Source organism: Bactrocera dorsalis, chromosome 1, assembly GCF_023373825.1.
Source record: "Bactrocera dorsalis isolate Fly_Bdor chromosome 1, ASM2337382v1, whole genome shotgun sequence".
Classification (NCBI taxonomy): Eukaryota; Metazoa; Arthropoda; class Insecta; order Diptera; family Tephritidae; genus Bactrocera; species Bactrocera dorsalis.
The window spans coordinates 99946630-99968615 of record NC_064303.1 but is presented as its reverse complement, the minus strand read 5'-3'; the positions used below and the strand labels follow the sequence as shown (position 1 = coordinate 99968615).

Sequence of the window (21986 nt, the reverse complement as noted above, 5' to 3'; positions counted from 1 at the left end):
AAAAAATATATTAAATGTACAAGTATTCATTCTTATATTTTTCGAGTGCAAAAATGTTTCACTTACATACGAGTATATGGCATAACCCCCAAACTCAACATCAACGAACTGGCGTAGACAGGAAAGTGCCGTGTATCAAAACTATTGTTTGAAATTAATATGCCTCTCACTCCATACTCCTTACTCCAAATTGTGTAGTTCCAATTTTTTTGTATTGACCAACATTATCGTGACACCAGTCGAATTTAGCTTAATTATTCTCGTTCGCTTTGCCGACCACGCTTATCGCTGTGTTAAAGTATGTCAACTAAATATTTTAGGGTAATTTAGCGGTAGAATTGTTACAAGTTGAATTATAATTGTTGCAAACGTATACTAAAAGCCCAGCAAATTGTCACGACACAGAAAATAGCGCTTACATATTTACAGACATGGATATGCCACAAGTGCAGGGAAAGTTGAAAAGGTGTTTGGACTATATTTTGGTCGTACAAAATGGTCATCTGCTTCAAGTGACATATTTTCGGTTGTGATATAATTTATTAGATAATATTTTTATGGCGAAGTGGGAGATCGACTGATTATATCTCGATTCATTTACAATTAAAAATCAAAGCCTGAAAAATTAAGCGCAGAGCACGTGAGGTTTTGTAGCTAGTCGATAGACTTTCTCTATATTTATATGAGTCTGAAATACCAAGATAGTTAGACAGTCGAAAAATATGTTGTTTTGTTATTATTTCTAGCTTCACTCCAAAATGTAGGCAATATGTAATGTGAACACTCTACCAATCGTATAAAAGTTCGTGGTAGTTGGAAAATATTTCATTCGGCTAATTGCTTGACTTTGCTGAGCGATTGATTAGATGAGGGAGTTTTGTGAAATTTAATATTATGTGGAAAACATATACACACATTCAAAAAAACTACCACACTTGGTTCGCGGTGTTAAAAATAAATTAAATGCATTTTGAGTGGCATATTTATAACCTCATCAGGGGTACTTTGTTCTAGGAGGAAACGCCGAATATTCTGTATAAAATTTATTCATGACGAGAACTCAACTAAACTTAAATGCTTGCAAAACAGAGATAGTGCTCTTCGCTAGGAAACACAAAACTCTAGATCTCTGCTGTCATTACTAAATGCTACAGACTTGCTCTGTAAGCAACTGGCAGCGAAGGCCATCCTTAGACTGAGGGAATCATCTCAATTAGTTGCTTATAATAAAGGGCATTCTTAGTAAATTCCCGTTTCTACCCAATCCTACTGATTTTCAAAATCCTATAGAATTGAAATTAAATGCGATCTTCAGGCTTATTTTCCTTCCACTGAAAAGTACGAAAGCGGTGAAGAGGGTAAGAGACAAGAGATAACCATCTGTACTGATGTGTCTAAAATAGATAATCAAATGGGAGGTGCTGTCTTTTCAACAATTTTAGATATCACAATCGCCTTCCGTCTCTTAGACGACTACAGTGTCTTCCAATCGGAGGTCAAACAGTTAAAGAGAATACTTTCGTTTTGACAAAGGTTCTACTCACCTCAAGGAATGTTTTTATAAGTACAGATAGTCAAACGGAAATCAGCAAAGTCTCTCAGGGTTTCGGCAAAAAGATTGAATGAATGCCTTGATCTCTTAGAGGATCTAACATCCTACTTCACGATAAACGATTCAAAATGAATAAGAACTCTTGGAAGTATGACCGAATCTAATTATTAGACTTGCCAGAGACTATAAACACCACAGGCATAATGGCTTTTGTAGAAGCTACCAAGATGTAGAAGAAGAAGAGACTATAGAGCATCTTTTATGCGAATGCAAAGCTTTGTATAGTAAAATAATTTCAACCATCGAGGGTTTCTTAACGATATCTCGGAGGCTGCGTCGAATATCTCAAAGCTGGGAGTGTCTTCATCCATTAGGACCACATAACCTAGCCAGCGTAGCCGCTGTCTTTTAATTCGGGACATTTTATCCAATCCTTAACAACCTAACAGGGATTAGGCACCCGCAACAACAACGATCAACGTTATGTTTTTATATGGCAAATTTTTGTATTTATACCACCAGCTTAAAATAAAACAATATTTTTTTATTTAAAAATTTAATAATTAGATTTTATTTGTTCGCTAAAATTTGTTCTTTACATTTATTTAATGCACTTATAAACTAGTAGAGAATTATGTAGATTTATAATCGAAATAATATTTCATTAAAAATCAGATTGCATTTAAAGAAGTTGCCTAAACGTGTTAAGATAACTGAAAAAATAACTTGTTTTACCTACTAAAATAATTTTTTAAAACTAAAATAAATTTATATAAATTCAGCGCATTGTTGTATGTATTATAAAAATTATTGAAATTTAGTCTACAATAACAAATAGTAAAATTTATCTTTATAGATGCGGTTTAAAGCTTTTTGGAAGATTGCTTTTACACTTTAAAAAATAAGGCGTTTTTTAATAGAAATTAAAATGATTTTGATTTTAATTAAAAAATTAGTTAATTAAAAAAATTTTAATTAAAAAATAATTCAAATTAATTAATTAAAATTATTTTAATTTTTAATTAAAACAAAATTTAATTAAAAAAAAAAGGTAAAATTATTTTAATTAATAATTAATTTTTTTAATTAAGTAATTAAAATAATTTTAATAAAAAAAATTAATTATTACAAAATTTAATTTAAAAAAAATTAATTTAAAAATAATAATTAAAATCAAGTAATTAAAATAATTATAATTAAAAAAATTATTATTAATTAAAATAATTTTAATTACCTAATTTTAATTAATTTTTTTTTTTAAATTAAATTTTGATTAAAATAGTTTTAATTTTTCATAAAAAAAAATTAATTTTTAATTAAAAAAATAATAATTTTAATCTTTAATTAAAAAAAAATAATAATTTTTAAAATGAAATAAATTTATGTTTTAAATTCTTTTTTTTATATATTTAGTTTTTAAATTATTTTTAAAAATTTCGAATTAATAATTTTTACTTTAACTTGTTACTGTCGCTTTGTTTATTTATAATTTGTAATTTATTAATTTTTTTATTTATTATAAATTATAATTTTTATTTCTATAATTTATAACTACGCACGCAAATCTTATGGCAAGATTTCATTTGTATACAATTTCTAATTTTTTTTAAATACATTAAAAACAAAACTATTAATAAATGCATATAATACATATGAACGTTGGAATTATTTTTAATATAGCACACAAAACACTTTACATTTATGCCGCGTAGTAAAATTATTTATTTTTAGTGTTAAAAGCTACTGTTAATTGGTTGCTAAGTCTAAATTAATTAAATTAGTGCTTAATTGCTCATAAACCTTAGAGATTAACCGATAAACTAACCGATAAACTACCTGTATGTGCTAGCTAATAGGTTAGGACACAAGCCTTGATACAAGGCGATAAACACAATTGGTCTTAGTGCAAAATTTAATTACATATATATGCGCTCAAATAAATAATGCTAAGGAAATTACGTACAAACTAACAGTATGTGTGTGTGTGTGATCCGAATGAGTTGCTAAAACTAACCGATAACTAACTGAGGCAATAAATGTGATGTGTACAGATGATGATTCGCACGAATATTTGGCAGTAGGAGTAAAGAATGAATATTTAAAAAATAATTTATAAATAATTGCTGTACATTACGGTTGCTTAAAGACTCGGTTTAATGCCAAGTAGAGACTCCACTTCTTATATTATGTGCTATTGACCTATTGGAAGACGCTAAACTTGTTTAAATAATTGTAATTTAATTTTATTTTTTTTTGGAAATCTTAAAATTTATACGGTTCGCTTATACAGACATGGCATAGACCTAAATATAAGTGTCAGCGTTCTTCTGAAAATGCTAGTGAATGGCAGTTGGCAGAAGTACTACAAATAAACTAAAGAAACTTAAAAACCTACAACTACATAAATACACTAAATCACGTATTTAGCTTTTCCCTCACTACGCTTTGTGCTGACAGGAAACTCAACGCCCTAAACTAACTACTTGCTGGACTATGCTCGGCTACCTATACATATTCCTCGGAGTTCTTTTGCGTATTGCCCGGCATGCATAGCGTCGACTGTAACTGTTGTTGCTCGCCCACCGCATCTGGCAGCTCTGTGATGTCCTTAATAACACCCATCAAGCTTTCGAAATTCGGTCCCCAATTGAGCAGATAATTCCAACCAAGACTCGGTTGTGATGGTGAACCCGGTCCGTTGAGTTGTCGATAAATACCGCCCATGCGTGTTGAGATGTCATCATCGCTGGCGACTAGAGTGCTGAGTGAGCCACGAAAGGACGAATCGAAGCCATCGTATGAATGTGGCGGCATCGGCGGTACTTTACCCATGCTCGGGCCCACACCATCACCGCTCATTGCACGACCGACCGCGCTGCGATCGGGGCGATCGTCGGGCACCGTTTTGTTTGTTGGATATTTTGCATCACCATTCAGACTGTTGTTATCATATTCGATTTCCGAACATGTGAAACTGTCGTTGCCGCTCTCATCCGTTGACGAAGAGCTATGCGCATCAACATCAGCATTGTGTAGACCGCCGCCGAGCGCTATGTGATGAGCACCGCCTGGCACACGTGGTGCTTCGCTGCTGGACGAAACAGCGTCCAGTGTTGAAACTAAACTCGAAGTACGCGGTCTGACATTTAAACGTTCGATCTCTTCAGCGGTAAGGCCGATGGGTGCCTGTGCAGGCGACTGTGTAGAAACACCGGGCTTTTGGCGGCTTGCGCTGGAACTCTGTCCGGATAGTTGTGACATAACTGGACTGTTTAGACTACGTTCGCTATTGCTGTGTAGCGCATCCTTGCCGACACCGCCCGAACTGGAGGTGGTGGCGAGCAGTGCGCTTTGCAGCGGCTTACCGGAGATGTCATGCAGTGTCAATATACGCGGCTGCTGTGAACTCAATTCGGAGCTGGGTGAGAGTCGCGCCAATGGCGTACTTTGATGTGGACGTGGTGTACTTGAGGGTGGTGGTGGTTGACTAGTTTGTGGCGGCACACGCGGTACGAATGGTCCACCAACACCGATGCCGTGACGTGGTGAGTGCCGGTGCTGTTGTTGTGCGGCCGTCGCTTGGTGTTTGTGATGTGTGTATGAGGCGACTGGCGCCGGTGTAGCTTTGTATTTGCGTACGCCACCAGCCTCACGATAACCCTTATAATGATAGACGATGTCAATGTCAGATGGCGCTATTGAACTGGCGTTTTCCAAGTCATAATGCTCGGGATACTCTGAACCCAGATCAACCGAGCTGGTATGATCGTGTGGATGATGCGCTTGACTGGGCGGCGGTATCGGCGGGTGATGTTCATCTCGTAGTGGCGGACTCTTGCTAACCACCTCTCTTTCGATTATATCCGGGCGTTGTGGTCGCTGTTGTTGATGTTCATTAGAGTTAATTTCACGTTCTTTGAACTTCTTCGAAATCAATTCGGGTCCGACCATATGATGGCCGCCAACGCCGCGTATTAAGTCACCACTGTCTACATGATAGCTGACTGGACCATCGCCGGCATGCACACCCCTGCCGCGTGACAATACATGGTCGGCTTGATTCTGGGATGTTGCAGCTCCGCCGCTATGTTTCAATTTAAAACCGGGTACGCCACAACTTAGACTGCCAATCTTCTCCTGCTTGCCACGGAAGCGGTAAATTACATAGGAACCCAAAATGGCTACAACGAGTATCACAAAGAAGACAATGACCAGTGTGATGCCTATGCTGACGGGATCGGAGGCTTGTGCCGCACCGATGCCCAAATCACCACTACAGCCGAACGACACTTTGCCGCGTATCAAAACATCACTGAAAACGCTTCCCGAGCCGTTAAACGGTTGGACTTCATTATTGATGGTAAAGTTGGCAATGCAACCCTCGTAGCTGTTCGGTACGTTATCCTGTGGATAATGTTCGCGTCGCACGCCAGCTATAGAGAGTACCGTTAAATATGGATCGAGGAAGTCATGCACGCCAGCCGAGTCGAGTTCTTCACCAACTTTGTTGCTATCAATAAGCAAACGTAGCACACGGTTCGATGTGTACAAGGTAAGATTATGCCATTTGCCGTCATTCAGTTTGTCCGGTTTCTGTATAGTCATATTCACCACGCTATTCTGCTTGGAATAGTAGACTAACTTGCCGGCTTTCAGTTCAACTGCGGTGTACTGTTTGTTGGTTGCGGCAAAGAGCAGCAAACCGTCTTCTTTGTAGGTGCGAAAGATAATGCTAACGGTTTTTGGTAGATCCATAACTTGCGCCAAAGCAGTTATATTGTCACTATTAACGGTAAATCTTCTGCGACGTGCGACATCATATGACCATATATTGCTGGTGGCATACAAGTTGTCCAACAACTGCATGCGACGATGCTTTTCCGATATTTTGAACTCGACGAAAGCGCCATTCGTAACCGTAATTGGTTCCAAAGAGTTGAAGCAATCTGGCGAAAGTAAACTGGTGCCACATTGGCACATCGCCGTATGCCAACGGTCCATGCAGGTACCAAAATCACCACAGAGTGATAACGCCGGATCGTTGGGCGCACTTTGCTGACATGGACCGCCATTGTTGTTGCGATTGCAGGTGGGCAGCACGTCACGCTGTTTTAGCGGATTACTCATGTTCAATGGTCGTCCGTTTACGGATACGCTGTGCACGCAACCAACCAAATCGTCCGAATGTATCTGCCCCGGACGATCCAAGACTGGATCCGCCGTTGCAAGACCACCAATAAGTAATGGTTGCTTGTTGAAGTTCAAGGTACTGCAAGAAAGTTATAAAATATAATTAATAAAGTTACTTAATAATTTGAAAATATCAAATTAAACTTACCCAATAGGTCCCACGTCCTGCGCATAGCAGCTGGCATCGCCGGGTCGGCATTCCTCGCATACATCACCATTTTCCGAGCACTTGGCAACACTTAATGACATGACACGTCCGTTGCGTGTCGCTGTAACCTTATGCCACTTGCCATCAGCCAAACTTTCCATGCTATTGACACCCACAACCACCGTTGTTATTGCCGTACGCGTGCCACCAAACGAGAAGAACGCTTTTCCTTTCACAATCTCTATCGCCACGAAGTCCGAACGTCCACCCGTTTGCATGCCATAGTTATAGAGCAATAAACCGTCCGGTTTAGTTGTAGCGAATATGATTGAAATGTCATTAGTAGCGGCATCCAACGCCGGAAACGACATGTATGACAGCTCCTGAAAACCAAAAGTGGCGCGCTCGCAATGCCGTCCATAACGTCCGTCCACGCAACTGCACTTATAACCCGGTTTTAAGCTGACACATTGGCCGCCATGCAAGCAGGGATTTGGACGACACGAGTCGGATACATGTTCGCATTGATTTCCGCGATAACCCGGCCGACAGAGGCAGAAGAAGGATGCGCCGTCTGGACTGTGCATGCAGGAACCGCCGTTACGGCACGGATTGCTCGTACATACGTCACCACGGTGTAGCTGGCAGTTTTTACCGTCACGATTTGGCGGACAAATACACTGAAAGTCATAGGCAATGCGACGACATTGCGCATTCGCTTCGCAGGGATTTGGCGAGCATGGATCCTGTTGCTTGTCGCACTGCTGGCCGGTGTAGCCGTCGGGACATTTGCAGCTGTAATCGTGCGAAACGCGTGGGCCACTGAAAATCAACGACGGACTATCTATTATGTTCAGTGAGTGCGTATCGTGCACTTGAATCTCTGCCGAGCACATGCCACCGTTTTCGCAAGCATTGCTGGCAGCCGAAGTGCATGGATTGTAGCCAATAATTACGCCACCGGTTGCTTGCAACAGACGTTCAATCGAATCACGCTTCTTATTCACGCGCTCCAGTATATAGCGCGGTGTACGATAAGCTAGGTTAGAGCTACGTACGGCTAGTATGAGCTCTAAGTCGCCGTCCTCTGCGCCTGTATTGCGTATGCTATACAAAATGAGCTCATCACCAGCATCCATAGCTGATTTGATTAGTTCCACAAAGTTGCGATAGTGTGTGGCTAGGAAGAACTCAGCCATCATTTCACGTACCAATATAGTAACGGATTGCTCGACTGCCGCACTGTCAAAGTTTTGGAAGCCTACAGTGACCGTCGACACTACGTCGTTGTGTTTTCCATCGTTACCAGAGATGGTGTATGAATAGCCGTTGACGGCGGTCTTCTGTGTAGTGTACAAGTCACAGGCACTTGGTATGGTAAGTATGCCCAACGGGCTCGATTGTGCATTCGCCAAAATCTTGCATCTATAATCGCCTGTTATATCCGGATCATTAGGGTGCACATCCGCTATTTTACCGATTGCGATCGCATTGTTGTATGTGTTGAGTAGCACGTGTACCATACGTGGCGTGGACGGGCTGTCATTCTGGTCGAGCACTTTAATTGTGAGCACATGTTGTGCGCGCTGCTTTGGTTCACCATTATCTTCAACCTCTATGGCAGCCTCTAGCGTTGGTGTCGTCTCGCGGTCATAACTCTTAGTGGACCTTACCAGACCCGAGTGTTTGTCGATGGCAAGGAATGATTTATGTTTACCACCAACGAGATAGTAAGTGAAAGGTCCACCGTTCGGTGGTAGATCCGGATCACTTGCGGATAATGTCATAATTGAGGTGCCCGCGGGTTCATTTTCGGATATGTAACCAATGAGACCGTTGGGTGCAAAGGTTGGACCGTTATCATTTACATCCTCTAGTTCGATTTTAACTGTTGTTGTGCCAGTTTGTGGTGGCACACCGGTATCGATTGCGCCCACAACCAAATTGAAGATCGGCACAGTTTCACGGTCTAAAGCACGCGCCGTCTCAATATCACCACTTTGTGGATCAACTTTGAATGTTTGGTTTAAATTTCCATTGATTATGGAGTAGCTGAATTGATTATTTTGCAGGCGTACATCCTTGTCGACGGCTTTGACGCTAGTGACCTTCGTGCCCACCGGTGCAGCCTCTGATATACGTGTTGTATATAGTGATTTCAAGAATTCCGGTGGATCATTGCCATCCTGTATCGAGATGATGACTTGCGCCTCATCAGTGTCATTACCACGTATACCGCCATAGTTCTTTGCCATAACGGTAAGTACAACACGGTTTTGTGTCTCGCGATCTAGATGTCGTGATACATACATAATGCCGGTCATGGCATTGATAGAGAAGCCCTTATCATTGCTTGAACCAACCAAAAGGTAATAGATTTTACCATCTTCGCCAGCATCTTTGTCTGTCGCCTGTATGGAGCCAACGGAGGTGCCAACCTCGGCCGACTCGGACACATCAAAGTGGAAGACCGGCTGCACAAACTGTGGATAATACTCGTTAATGCCGGTAATATGTACGATCACCATAGCTGTGCTGTGCATCGGCGAATCGGGATTAGCAGCCATTATCTGCAGATTGTAATCGCGTCGCTCTTCATAATCAAATGATACCGTGGAGACAATCTCGCCAGTGCTCGAATTGATCTTGAAGAGATTTTTACCCGTACCGCTGGTGATCGTGTAACGTATGATGGCATTCTTGGGTGAGTCCTTATCGGTGGCGTGCGCCTTAAACACAAACGTATTTGGTGCGCGATTTTCCGGTATAAAAGCGTGATATTCCGACTGATTGAATAATGGTGGATTATCATTGATATCCGTTACTATAACTGTCAGCATAGCAACCGCCTTCTTGGGCTTGAAACCCAAGTCCTCCACAGTGATATTCAAATAATACTCTTGTATGAAATCATAATCTAACGGTTTTAGTATTGTCACGGCGCCTGTGTCCTTGTTCATATTAAACTCTTTGCGTTCATTGCCGCCTGAAAAGTAATATGTCAACATGCCATTCGGTCCGTCATCCTTATCTGAGGCGGTTACAGTGAGTATGGTGGAGCCAATTGGTTCATTTTCGGGCACTATAACTTGATGACTCAGCGCGTTGATCTTCGGTGCATGTTTGTTTTCACCAGTCACAATTATTGTGACACGCGTTTCGTCCGCTAATGGTGGCACGCCACGATCAGTGGCGCGTACTGTGATCAAGAACACAGTATTCGCCTTAACATTAAGTGGCTTCGTTACAGAAATCCAACCGTCGTGCTTGCTAACCGCGAAGTAGTCGGACGCATTGCTCTTCACCAGCGTGTAATCGATTTCGGCATTCACGCCATAGTCGAGCGCGTCCACTGCATGTACCTTGATTAGACGCAGACCACTCATTGCTTGCTCGGGCACCGGTGCCAAGTAAGTGGACTTCTCAAACTTTGGCGGATTATTATTGGCGTCCACAATATTGATGTTAACTAAACATTCCGAGTTTAGCGGTGGCTTGCCATTATCTGTGGCCAACACGATCATCGAGTACATATTCTCCGGTGAGGTTTCAAGTTGCGAATGCTTGTACTTCATGGTACGCTTACTTAAGATCTCACCGGTGGCTGGATCTATGGTGAACAGGTCGGATGGCTGTTGTAGTGAGTATGAGATGAGTGAATTCGGTCCTTGCTTATCACGATCGGTGGCAATAACTTGTCCGACAAACGTAACAGCGCGCTGTAGTTCGGGGAAGTTGAAACTATAATAGCTATGCTCGAACTCCGGTGCATTATCATTCTGATCCTGTACCGTGATCGTGATAGGAGTTTCTGAGCGCCAAGCGCCATCCGAAGCGACGATTTTCAGCAGATACTCGTCTTGCTGTTCACGATCCAAATAGCCGGCGACCGTAACATTACCGCTGATTGCGTCGATCTTAAATTTCTCACCCGGATTCTCAGTAAAGCTGTAAGTAGCATTCGCATTAACGCCAATATCCAAGTCCGATGAGGTCACTTGTATTACGAAACTGCCAATATTTGCATTTTCCGTTACATTAACGGAAAAGAGACGTGTAAATTTTGGTGGATTATCATTTTTGTCCAAGAGCGTAATTTGTACTGTCGCCGTGCCGGTAAGTTGTGGCATACCTTGGTCCACCGCTTCCACCAATAGCTCATACGCGCTAATCTCTTCGCGATCCAAGCGCATTGTGGTGTAAATTTCACCCGAATCGGAGTCAATCTCGAATGTGCCCTCAAAGTCATCGGCAAGCCGATAGGACAGTTCACCATTATCACCTGAGTCGCGATCGGTGCCGTGTACCTTCACAATAAATTGCGGCGGCGGTTCTTCTTCTAGTATCTCCGCGTAGTAGGTCATCTTATCCATAACAGGCGCATTATCATTGGCATCGGTGACATTGATAGTCAACAACATAACACTGCGCAATCGCGGTTGATCCGAGTCCGAAGCTTCCACCCATATCTCGTAAGTGTGCGCAATTTCATAATCCAAGCCGTCTTTACCGATTGTCACCACGCCCGTATTCGCATCAATATGTACCGCTTTACCGATATTACCGCCAGCAATGGCATACTTAATATTGCCCGCAGCAGTCTTCTTCGGCGACTCGGCGTTGATCGTGGTTATAACCTTGCCTTCACGCACATCCTCCGACAACATAAATTGTTTAGTGGAGATCGATGCGAATACGGGAAAGAGCATGCCCGGCCGTATCAATACAGTGAGATCGGCACTAGACGATCTCGACTCAGTGCCCTGATCCATGGCATGTAAAACTATGCTGTAGATCGTGTCGAAGCTCGTATTTTCACGCGCACCCAACGGCATCTTCGCCTTAATCACGCCACTCTGCGTATCAATGCTGAACTTATCGATATCCTTGCCACTTATATTGTAGGTTATAAGCGCATTGACGCCATCATCCAAATCCGTGGCTCTTGCGCCAAACACAAATTCACCAGCCTTTATGCGGTCGGGGACATTTACATTGAAACTGGCCGCATTAAAGTTGGGCGTATTGTCGTTGACATCCAGCACCGTGATGGTCAGATTGACGGCGCTGGCACGTGGCTCTGTAGCCGAGCTGTCTTGCGCCATCAGCGTCAGATAATAGACAGCAGTCTCCTCGCGATCCAACATGGTGGCCGTAGTGATCTCGCCCGTTTCCGCATTGATATGGAATCTGTCGATGTGCTCGCCCAGCAGCGTGAAGCGCAGTTTCGCATTAGCGCCGCTATCCTTATCCGTAGCCACGGGTTGCAGCACCTTCGTGCCGGCGGGCAAGTTCTCCTGCACGCTGGCCAAATAGTAGGGACGCGCAAACTCCGGGCTGTGATCATTCATGTCTTGCACAATGACGCGTACTATACCGGTGCCGGTCAGCGGTGGCGAACCTGTAAAGTAGCAAGCAAACAAATAATCAGTATTGTTAGCAATTGCGTATGGCTGCAATGCATAAAAAAATAATATTTTTTGGGCAAATCTTAGATAGCTTAGCAGCAAATGCGACGGATATGATTTGCATGACTTATTGCTAGTGGAATTACAACAAATTCTGTGGTTTCTTGTAGCAACGCACTCTGTTCGAGTCATAAGTGAAGAAATGCGAATTTAAATAGACCAAGCGGAGACATGCCTTGTAACTGCTAACGAAAGTATCACGGCTGCAACGAGATGCTCATTGCAGTCAGTTGCGATATCAAGATAAAAACTGGGCCGCAGCCGCGCGCTTGCCTTGTGGCCGGCGAAACAATACATTTTACGCGTTCTAATTTAACGAGCAAATTGAAATATTGCCATAAAAGGATGAGCAACCAACCGCAACGATTGGACAATATGCAAAATAAGCGGTGCACAAATACACACGCATACAAAAAATACACACACACGCACAGAAAAACACATACACGCACATAAAACACACTCACACACATCAGCTCACTCGCAATGTCTGTAAAACATTCAAATTCTTGTAGCCCAGTAATCAGCCTTTATCCGTTGCAGTTGTTGCTGTTACATGCTTGTTGTTGCTTGCAGTCGATGGTGGTCCCTTTTGTTAGATGCTGCTGTGATTTGTAGCACATTGGCGCGGGTGTTTTTAACGCTGGCGTAGAAATCGCGCCGAGCTCTAATTAAACCATCCATGTTACCGGTAGCACGCTGGTGCCAAAAAAGGGTTGCCGTGTTGTACATGCAATTTGCAATTTGCTATTTGCCGGCAATGAACGGTAAATCCCAATTGCTAGCTCTCAGCGCACATAACGGTCATGACAATTATGCATATTTTTTCTATTGTAGCAATATTTTTCGCTGGCTGTTTATGGCTAACAAGAGGAATGTGCTTAGTAATAGAAATTTGTTGCAGAAATGCAATTCTGCAATATGGAGTGGAGGTAGAGAGCCAAAATATAGCCCATTGTAACTAATTTTCTGATACTCCAGGTCATAAAAAATGGTTTGAGTCTTCAAAATCATATTTTTCAATTAGGTTAGGTTAAAAGATCAAGATATATAATTCAGCTGGATCATAAGACCTCTACAAATCGACAAATAGCTTTGAGCCCATCACAAATTTTCTGCGACCGCTAATGTCAGTATCGGCGAACCGGGCGTCAAAGGTAAGATTGCCGAGATGTGTCAACCTCAGTCTTGCAAAGCTGGACAATAGAGGAAAAAGTGCTGTGGATGTTTCTACTTCAGCCCTTTCTATACATTTTTGACAACTATCGTCCGACAAAATGTCCATTAAGACCCCCCTAAGATTGCGGTATGATGAACTTTGCTAAAGGCAAGTAGTTGAATAGATCTCCTACGTTCTACTTTATGTTAAAGTATCTTGCCATCGCATAGGAGCTGCCCCAGGTTCATTGATCCAGTACTTTAACGCAAGGTGCCTATCGGTTCTATGTCTCCGAATGTGAGCGGGACAAGGATACCTCTGGCTAGCACAGCGGCTTTGCAGTTTCCAGCGATTCCGCTATGACCAGGCACCCAAAGGAGTCTGATGATCAAGTAGCTCGATGTTATTTCTAGTGAGGACAGAGACTCCTTGATTAGCTTTAAGAATTCTTTACAGAAAACTCCCCTCCAACATTTCCTTCTAGCATCCATGAAAAAGCTCACTGTGCGTCTTCTCCAGCGGGTCTCCCCCCGCCCAACCACACATCTCTCACTCCAGCTCAGGTATCAGATATAATTTGATTTTTTACATTCAGAGGCAATTATTGTTTAAGCTTAAGTATAATAGGGCGTAGTTATGCTTCTGGATATGTAGTTACAGTCGCAGAGCAATACTCAGTACCTACTCTTGCGTAACTCGCCGCCCACCCCGGAAACATGAGCAACCTTTGTACGGTAGCCAACTTCCCAAAGAGACTGAGCTCCAGCGGCGCCACTCCGACATGTTCGGTTTAAGGCATCGCTGAACTCTAATTGCCATGTATGTTTACCAGAGATGCCGCTGCGAGCGCCGGTCTTGAATCAACTGGCTCGCTATATAAAATGTAAAAAGCTTCATACTACACTAGCTTATGTTTGGAGCCCGCCTCATAAAAACCACATCCAAAGAAAAAGAAACAACAGCTTCGGATATCAAAACTCTACAAGTCTCTCAACCTTCCCGTGCTGCTATATGGTGCAAAGGCATGGACATTGACGAGATCTGACGAATTGGCTTTAAGAGATATCACAGTATCGCGATGATGGCAAGGACGGACCGGTAACAGTTCATTTTGCTGCAAAAAGAAGGCATATACCAAGGTCTGCTTTTTAGTAAGGTGTTTGCTCCTTCTCTATATCACAGCATTCAAATAAGAAGTCTTACTATAGTTGGGTATACAAAAACACCTTGATCAAGATGTTATGCGACTCGTGCCGAGTTTCAACCTGGCTACGGACCCTCAATTAGCTCAGTCACGAAAAGAGCTTACGGATGTCTGGCTAAACTCTAAATGTCTCTCATCTTACCCGTCCTGCTATATGGTGCAGGGGCATAAACATTGACGAGAACTGATGAGTCGGCTTTAGTAGTGTTCGAGAGAAAGTTTTTGCAGAAGGTTTGTGATCTCTTGCGCATTTTCAACGGCGAATAACCCAGTCGATAGGCTGTACGAGATATACGACGAGATTTATGTGGTTGAGCGATTCATGAGACCGCGGCCACGCTGACTAGATCCTGTTGTCTGGATGGATGAGCATACTACCGCACTGAAAGTGTTCGATTCAGTACCTGTCGGTGAAAGCAGAGGAAGGTGAAGGACCTGGCTGAACTTGATATCTCCAACTGCCCTCAATTAGCGAAGAAAAGAACCTACTGACGTGTTTTTGTAATTCGGTGTCTACGCTAGTATACTTGTAGAAGAAGAATGCTGTTTTGAAACTAAAGAAAGCATAGATTAAGGGCTCTTATTCAGATTTATCCACAGGGGGTATTTAAAAATTGAAAACGGAGTTGAAGTAAAGCATAAATGTCTAACAAATTCACAAATTCATGAAGCTGGTTCTTAAAGAGGAATCCACCAAAGAGCAGGCACTTGTATACGCGAGTGTGATGCAATAATGAAATTTATATAAAAAACACTGTTTTAGACAGAAAATACAGCGAGCGCTTATGGTCACTGAGCAACTGGCGAGAACTCAGCGCTGATAGTCGATCACGCACGATCACCGCGAATGCTTTGCGCCGAGTAGAGCAAATAGTGGCGAATAACGAAAGTTCAGTTTTTGGAAACACAATTTAGCTAAATTCATGGCGCAAGCTTGGTCGGGTGGGATGTGATCAGATGGTTACCCATCGGAGCGAGTCGAATTTTCCACCTAAACCAAGGCACCACGCATGCGTGCTCCACACGCACCAGTGCAGCTGCTGCTGCTGCCCACAAACTACTGCAGGTGCTGGTGCAGACGCGGTGCAGTGTTGGCTGAGTTTGCGTTTGTTGAGATGCGCGATCAGTGCAGAAGGCGCAACTAATCGAGCAACGACTGAGTGTCGGGAAAAACGCTAGTTAGGCGCTCCACAAATGTTGCAAGCAACCCAAACAAAAATGCGCTGGGAAGCGATGTGTCGACAACTTGCGCAAAAAAGTGAACAAACTAAGCAGAGTTAGAGGACAATTGCTAGAGCTATGGTGGTGTGTTGGAGAGAAGCTGCGCTGGTATTTGAGCGTTTCGTGCAGACGAAGGCAAGCAAAGCAACAACAACCAAATAAAAGACAAATAGTTGCTGAGCTGCCGTGCGAATGCTGAATGGCTGCTAGTTTAGTGACTGTGAGGTGGGCTGCAGCGCGCGCGCGTTGCTTTGCCGCTGAAAAAAAAAGTTGCGACAATGAAAGCGTCGCGCGCGCTTAGATGCTTGAAAGCCTGGATGCCTGAGTGCCTGCGCCGTTGAGTGGCTGAGTGGCTGGCATGTGTGATAAATCTCGTTCGAATTTCTTTTTATGCAGCAGGATAAATAAAAAGCTTGTTAGACGCTGAATGCTTGTAAAAAACGGGCACGCGCAATCACACACACGCGCGCGTAGAAAACGGCGCGCACTACTACTGGTTGGCAGCGCTTGCGCGGTAACAAAAGCAAAGTAAAATGCTGGAAATTGTTACGCATCGGAATGGTGTTTGCAATGCTGTTACGGCAATTACAACAACAGCAACAACAAACCGCAACAAACGCCTAGCGACATTGTGGCAATAGCGACGATGACGACAACGAAGACGACGACGGCGAAAAATCCATGGCAGCGCGCCTTGCGGTTTATCGCCCCGCGCTGCCGTTAGCTGCCACCACACTACGTCGCGCCTCGGCATTGTGCACCAGCACGAAATCAGGCGCACATCTTCAGCATCTTCTCGCTAACTAAGCAGCAATTTACAAGCTATAATGCGTGTTGCCTGTTGTGACTCCACAACAGCTTACCGCAACGTACGCGCATGCGCTTATCTATTTCCCTTCTTTGCCTGCGCGTCACTATGTTTCGGCTTTGTTTCGCGACTTACATAGTTTTATCGAAATCCGCGTCGTCGCACCTTTAGTTGGTGGCGCACGCGCGCGCATATGCTACTTACAACCACCACGGTCGCCTCGCCGCTTATTGTTATGGCTCTTCCCGTTGTTACTAACTTTGTTGTTGTTGTTGCCGTTATGCATCCTGCGCGCGGCGCACATATGATTTTTGTTTGTGGCACAAACAATGTATGTAGACAACAATATAACAAGGCGGCGGTGTGTGACAACGTTGCATGATATTCTACACCTTGACTTTGGCCACCAGCAGGCGGTGGTGGCGTTCGTCTCGTCTTCGTTGACTATAACGACTATCAAAGCGGCACACAATGACGCATCCTCGTCGCCATACGAGCGCATGCACACACGAACACTCGGTGGTGCGCGTACAATGCGTGCATTTGTGGCAAAACAAAGTTGCAAACACTGCATGCAACTATTACTGTTGATTAATGTTGTTGTTGTTACATATGGTACGTTTGGCGTTTTGTTGGCTGCTTTGGAGCGAAATTGTTGAACGATTGGCCAATTTAATTGTAATGATTGTTGTTAGCGGTGAGTATGCTTAGGTAGACGCAAAATATGTCCACGCACATAATAAGCAAAGTGGATGCCCACAAAAGTTCGCAGAGGGGAGAAGGTTCAAAATTTTTTGAAAAATTTTAAGAAAAATTAAAATTTTTTTGTAAAAAATTTTTTTTTTTTTAATTTTCGTAATTTTTTTTTTTACTTTTCGGAAACATTTTTTTTAAATTTTCGGAACTTTTTTTTTTTTAATTTTCGTAAAAAAATTTAGAATTTTTTTTTAAATTTTCGTTAATTTTTTTTTTTAAGTTTTAGATTTTTTTTTTTAATTTTCGTAATTTTTTTTTTTAATTTTATTAATTTTTTTTTTTAATTTTTCTTAAATTTTTTTTTTTTTTTAATTTTCGAAAATATTTTTTTTTAAATTTTCGTATAAAATTTTCCATAAAAAAATTGGAGTCATATTGGGTCGGCGAAAATCACCGCTGAACCTTCCCCGAAGGGCTCGCTGGTATTAAGTACCAGAGTATTACGACGATGACAAGGATGGACTAGTGACAATTCATCCTATTTGTAGTTGGAAGGAATCTAGCTAAGGTCTAACTTTTAGTTTTGGAGTTTGTTGCTCCTCAATATCACAGTATTCAAAAAAAGAGTTATTTTTATAATTGGGGATACAAAAAAGGTTGCATCGAGGTCTCTTGCGATCCCAACCGATATTTAATCTGGTTGTGAAACCTCAAATAACCCAGCCACGAACAGAGCTTACGGATAGTTGGCGTCATCTGGTATGATAGCCTTACGGCGTAGCGGGGGCGGTCCTACTTTCCCCTACACTCAAGAGTCAGAAGAATATAAGAATTAAAAAATTAAAGTAGTGCGGATGTCTGTCAAAAAAACTGGAAGGAGAAGAAGAGAGCAGAGTTTCCAACGAGCTCGAAAGTATCCAGCACGAGACAGGAACTAAGCTTGGTCCAGGTACAAGCCTGACACTAGCCTTGGAGTTGGAGCTGGCCTCAGGAAGGCGACAACATTAGCGGCAACCGGAATCAACCCCGATAGTTAAAGGATAACTACAAAGTAGAGAGGGAAAGGAGATGTCAAAAGTTGATCTCCGTGCAGTGCATCTACTAAAGAGTGTCCCATTTTTAAGATCGATGAACAGCGAAAACTAAGTACGAGGAGAAGCTTCGTGCTCAAGAAGGCATAGCGGCAATCGCCAGCAAATTAGGACCTTACAAAAGAGATCCAAGATTCCATCGAAAGATTCAAGCAAAAACGGTTGTAGCCAATTCAAAGTTTAACCGCCAGCTGAAGTGGTTAAGCTATCAGCCAAAAGCCGAAGATAAAAGATGTGATACTCGCGAAATCATTCACTGATATGGACCAGAACTGCTTTATCATTGTTGTGCTGGATGAGAGAGACCCCAAAGAAAAAATTTCCAGAGCTCAATGAAAGTGGGCGAAAGCTGCGCTAATAAATCTAGAGCAGCCAGCTCTTAAGCTAACCGATCTGGTACCAAGACCAAATGAAAAGTTTTCTTGCAACGACTGGAGATCTATCGAACTTTATAAAGCCGCTATAACCAAGGTAGGGGAGGTATACCTTGGAGCTCATTCAAGTCGAGCGCAAAGGTATCGATTCTGCCTACACCGAAAGTAACGAACTCTTGTTAGGCCCTATTCCACATTAGTGTACTTGCATATGACATATGGCATGTATCTACACGCATCAGTGGTATGCGTTCGTCGGTGTGCGTGGTGCGATAAGAAAAAATTAAATGCTTGTCATAGAAGTGGCGGCTGTAGCTAGCTGCGTGGCGTTGCAACCATAATAACAAGCTTTCATAGCCGGACATCATAAATCCGAACAAAAGCCAATGCAACAACATTTCGCTATTGTTGTTATTGTAGAAGCTGTTGAATGCGAAGGCCATTAAATCGGATATGCTGCTAGGGAAATGCGCGCAGCGCAGCGCAACGCCGTTTAATGATTAGTGGCGCGCTTTGTCCGCGAGGACCTCAGAGGCGTGATGTGTTAGAATCTTGTCGCTGCGATAAAAAAAAGAATTCCTACGATAAAATAGCAAATAGCAAACAAACATTTCCTTTGATTGTGAACGTTGTTCAATTATTTGAAGCGTGTCAAGGAAAGCGTATGAGAACGGAGTGAATATAATAAGTATGCCGTTAACACATTATTTTATAGTATGTAACGGGTGATTTTTTTGAGGTTAGGATTTTCATGCATTAGTAAAATATTTTTTTTTTTTATATTTTTAAAAGTAGAAAATTTATAAAAAGCCATCAAAATTGATAAAATTTAAATTTAAACGTTTTTCTTTCTTTTTATTGGCACTACTGGGTTTGAATAGGTTAGTTAGGCCTATTTAAACAGGTATATTATACGAGTATATGCGAATTGGACCTCAGACTTAGAGATATCTACCTGAAATTTTGCACACGTCTTTTTCTTATCAAAAAGCTGCTAATTTGTTGGAAATGCTGATATCGGATCACTATAGCATATAGCTGTCATACAAACTGAATGATCGGAATCAAGTACTTGTAAGGACAACTTTTTTATTTAGTGAGATATCCTCACAAAACTTGGCATGAGTTATGGTCTCAAACAATGGTGTAATATCTGAGGAATTCGTTTTGATCGGGTTACTGTAGCATATAGCTGTCATACAAACTGAAAGATCAAAATCAAGTTTTTGTGTGAAAAAATGTCTTATTTGACGAGATAGCTTCACGAAATGTGGCATATACTTATTATTTTCCAAAGCAAAGGTACTATAACCGAAGAAATTTTATAGATCAGATCACTATAGCACTATAGCTGCCATACAAATTGGACAAACAAAATTAAGTTCCTGTATGGGAATTTCTTGATTTGTGAAAGGTATGCTGGCTTCCTTGCAGCCAAAGCTAATGTTTTTGCTTGGTTTTTACATTTTCTGAGAAACTTACTTAGTTAGTAATTATATACATATTTTTATATACATTTATGTATGTACATACATCATACATTTTTTTCTATAAATTATTATTTTTTGGCATAATTTAATATATTTGTCATAATTATCCTTACTTCGCTGGGCAAACAATATTTGATATATAGAGGATGAGAATTTACAAATTTTATAAAAATATAAATAGTAAATATTATAATTTTGTGTGCTATAATTAAATTTTTTGCCATAATTTTTTTGCTATAATTTTGTTTAGCAATTCTTTTTTGCCATAAATTACGTTTTTTTGTAAATACTAAAAATCTTAATTTTATTGCTATAGTTTATTTTTTTGCTATAACTTACTTTTTTGCCATAATTTTTTTTGGCATAATTTGTTATTTTTGACATAATTTTTGCGCCACAATTAAATTTGATCCATAATTTTTTTCCTTAAATTTATTTTCTTGCAAAATTTATAGTGAGAATTTTTGATTAAACAGGAGAGTCCGAAACTTATTTCTCGATTTTAAGTCAAAATAAGGCGAAACAATATGTGTGCATTAAATCTCAAACAGTTAGTTTAGCCCTAATTTCTTTAAAAAAACTCAAAAACTTGGTTATTTTAATTTTTCGCATAAATTTTGAGGTTAGGTGAAAAAAGTCTTAACGCGAAAGTTGCAGAACTTTTTATTACCCACAATTTTGCTTTGTATATTTTTCCCTAGGACTTGTTGTTTTTTCAAAAGTCATGATAAAACTGAAACCCATCGCTGCCTTCAGCTTCCTGTTCACAGTTAGCCCATAAATTATTTTTTCTTCAGTATTGTTATATTCTTTTCCTTTGTCAGTTAATTTCATCCTACTTTACTCAGTATTATAGAGTTCAGAGTCTAAAGTAAAAACTCCAAAAAAATATTTGAGGTTATGTTTATGTTTTTTGACTATTCGGTGTTTAGAAGGCCAAGTGCAGTAAGATTAAGCATTATTTTGTGCTTTAAAATCGCTCCAACTTCCTAAAAAACCAAAGATGGCGGTTTCTATGATAACACAAAAGACTTAAGACACGAACTTTTTAGGGGATCAAATTGATAAAACTACTTCACTTGAATTTTTAATATACTCTGAATCTGCAAATGCAATTATTTAAAATGAAAAATGAACTATAAGAAATTTAAAATAAATTTAAAATATATAATTTGTCTATAAGATGAAATACATTCAACTAAATTTCTTTTCAAAGGTATTCAGTGGTGTATTATCATTTCTCACAAGCATACACATACTAATGCATGTATATGTATGAATGTATGTACTCAAAGTTATCATAACTTATAAATATTTACACTAGCAAAGAAAAGCTTCGAAAAATATCTCAGACCTTCAGCGATAACTACGTATGACCGCTTCGCTGCACACTCGGCACCAAATAAACGACCGAAAGCCGAACGAAATAAATGGTTGCATAAAATATGAAATCAGTAACCATCGATAACGCTTTACGACTTTACAGTTTAAATAAAATAAAGCATTTTATTGTTAAAATTACACGAAAGGCTGGCAGAGAAAGGCAGCAAGAGCAGGCAACAACAACAACAAAATTTGCTGTTAG

General features: G+C 41.1%; 1 protein-coding gene across 2 annotated transcripts in view; it reads right to left on the bottom strand.

Moving 5' to 3' along the window:
• Positions 1-2983: 2983 nt before the first annotated feature.
• The window catches only part of LOC105227822 (cadherin-related tumor suppressor), a 357862-nt gene continuing 338859 nt past the window's right edge, over positions 2984-21986 (bottom strand). For both annotated transcript variants that reach the window (XM_029550888.2, XM_019990868.3), the window contains exons 8-9: positions 6891-12291; positions 2984-6821 (exon numbers count right to left, since the gene is read on the bottom strand). In XM_029550888.2, coding sequence (XP_029406748.2) covers positions 4058-6821; positions 6891-12291 — 8165 coding nt within the window. In that variant the 3' untranslated portion in view covers positions 2984-4057. The remainder of the gene's footprint in view (positions 6822-6890; positions 12292-21986) is intronic.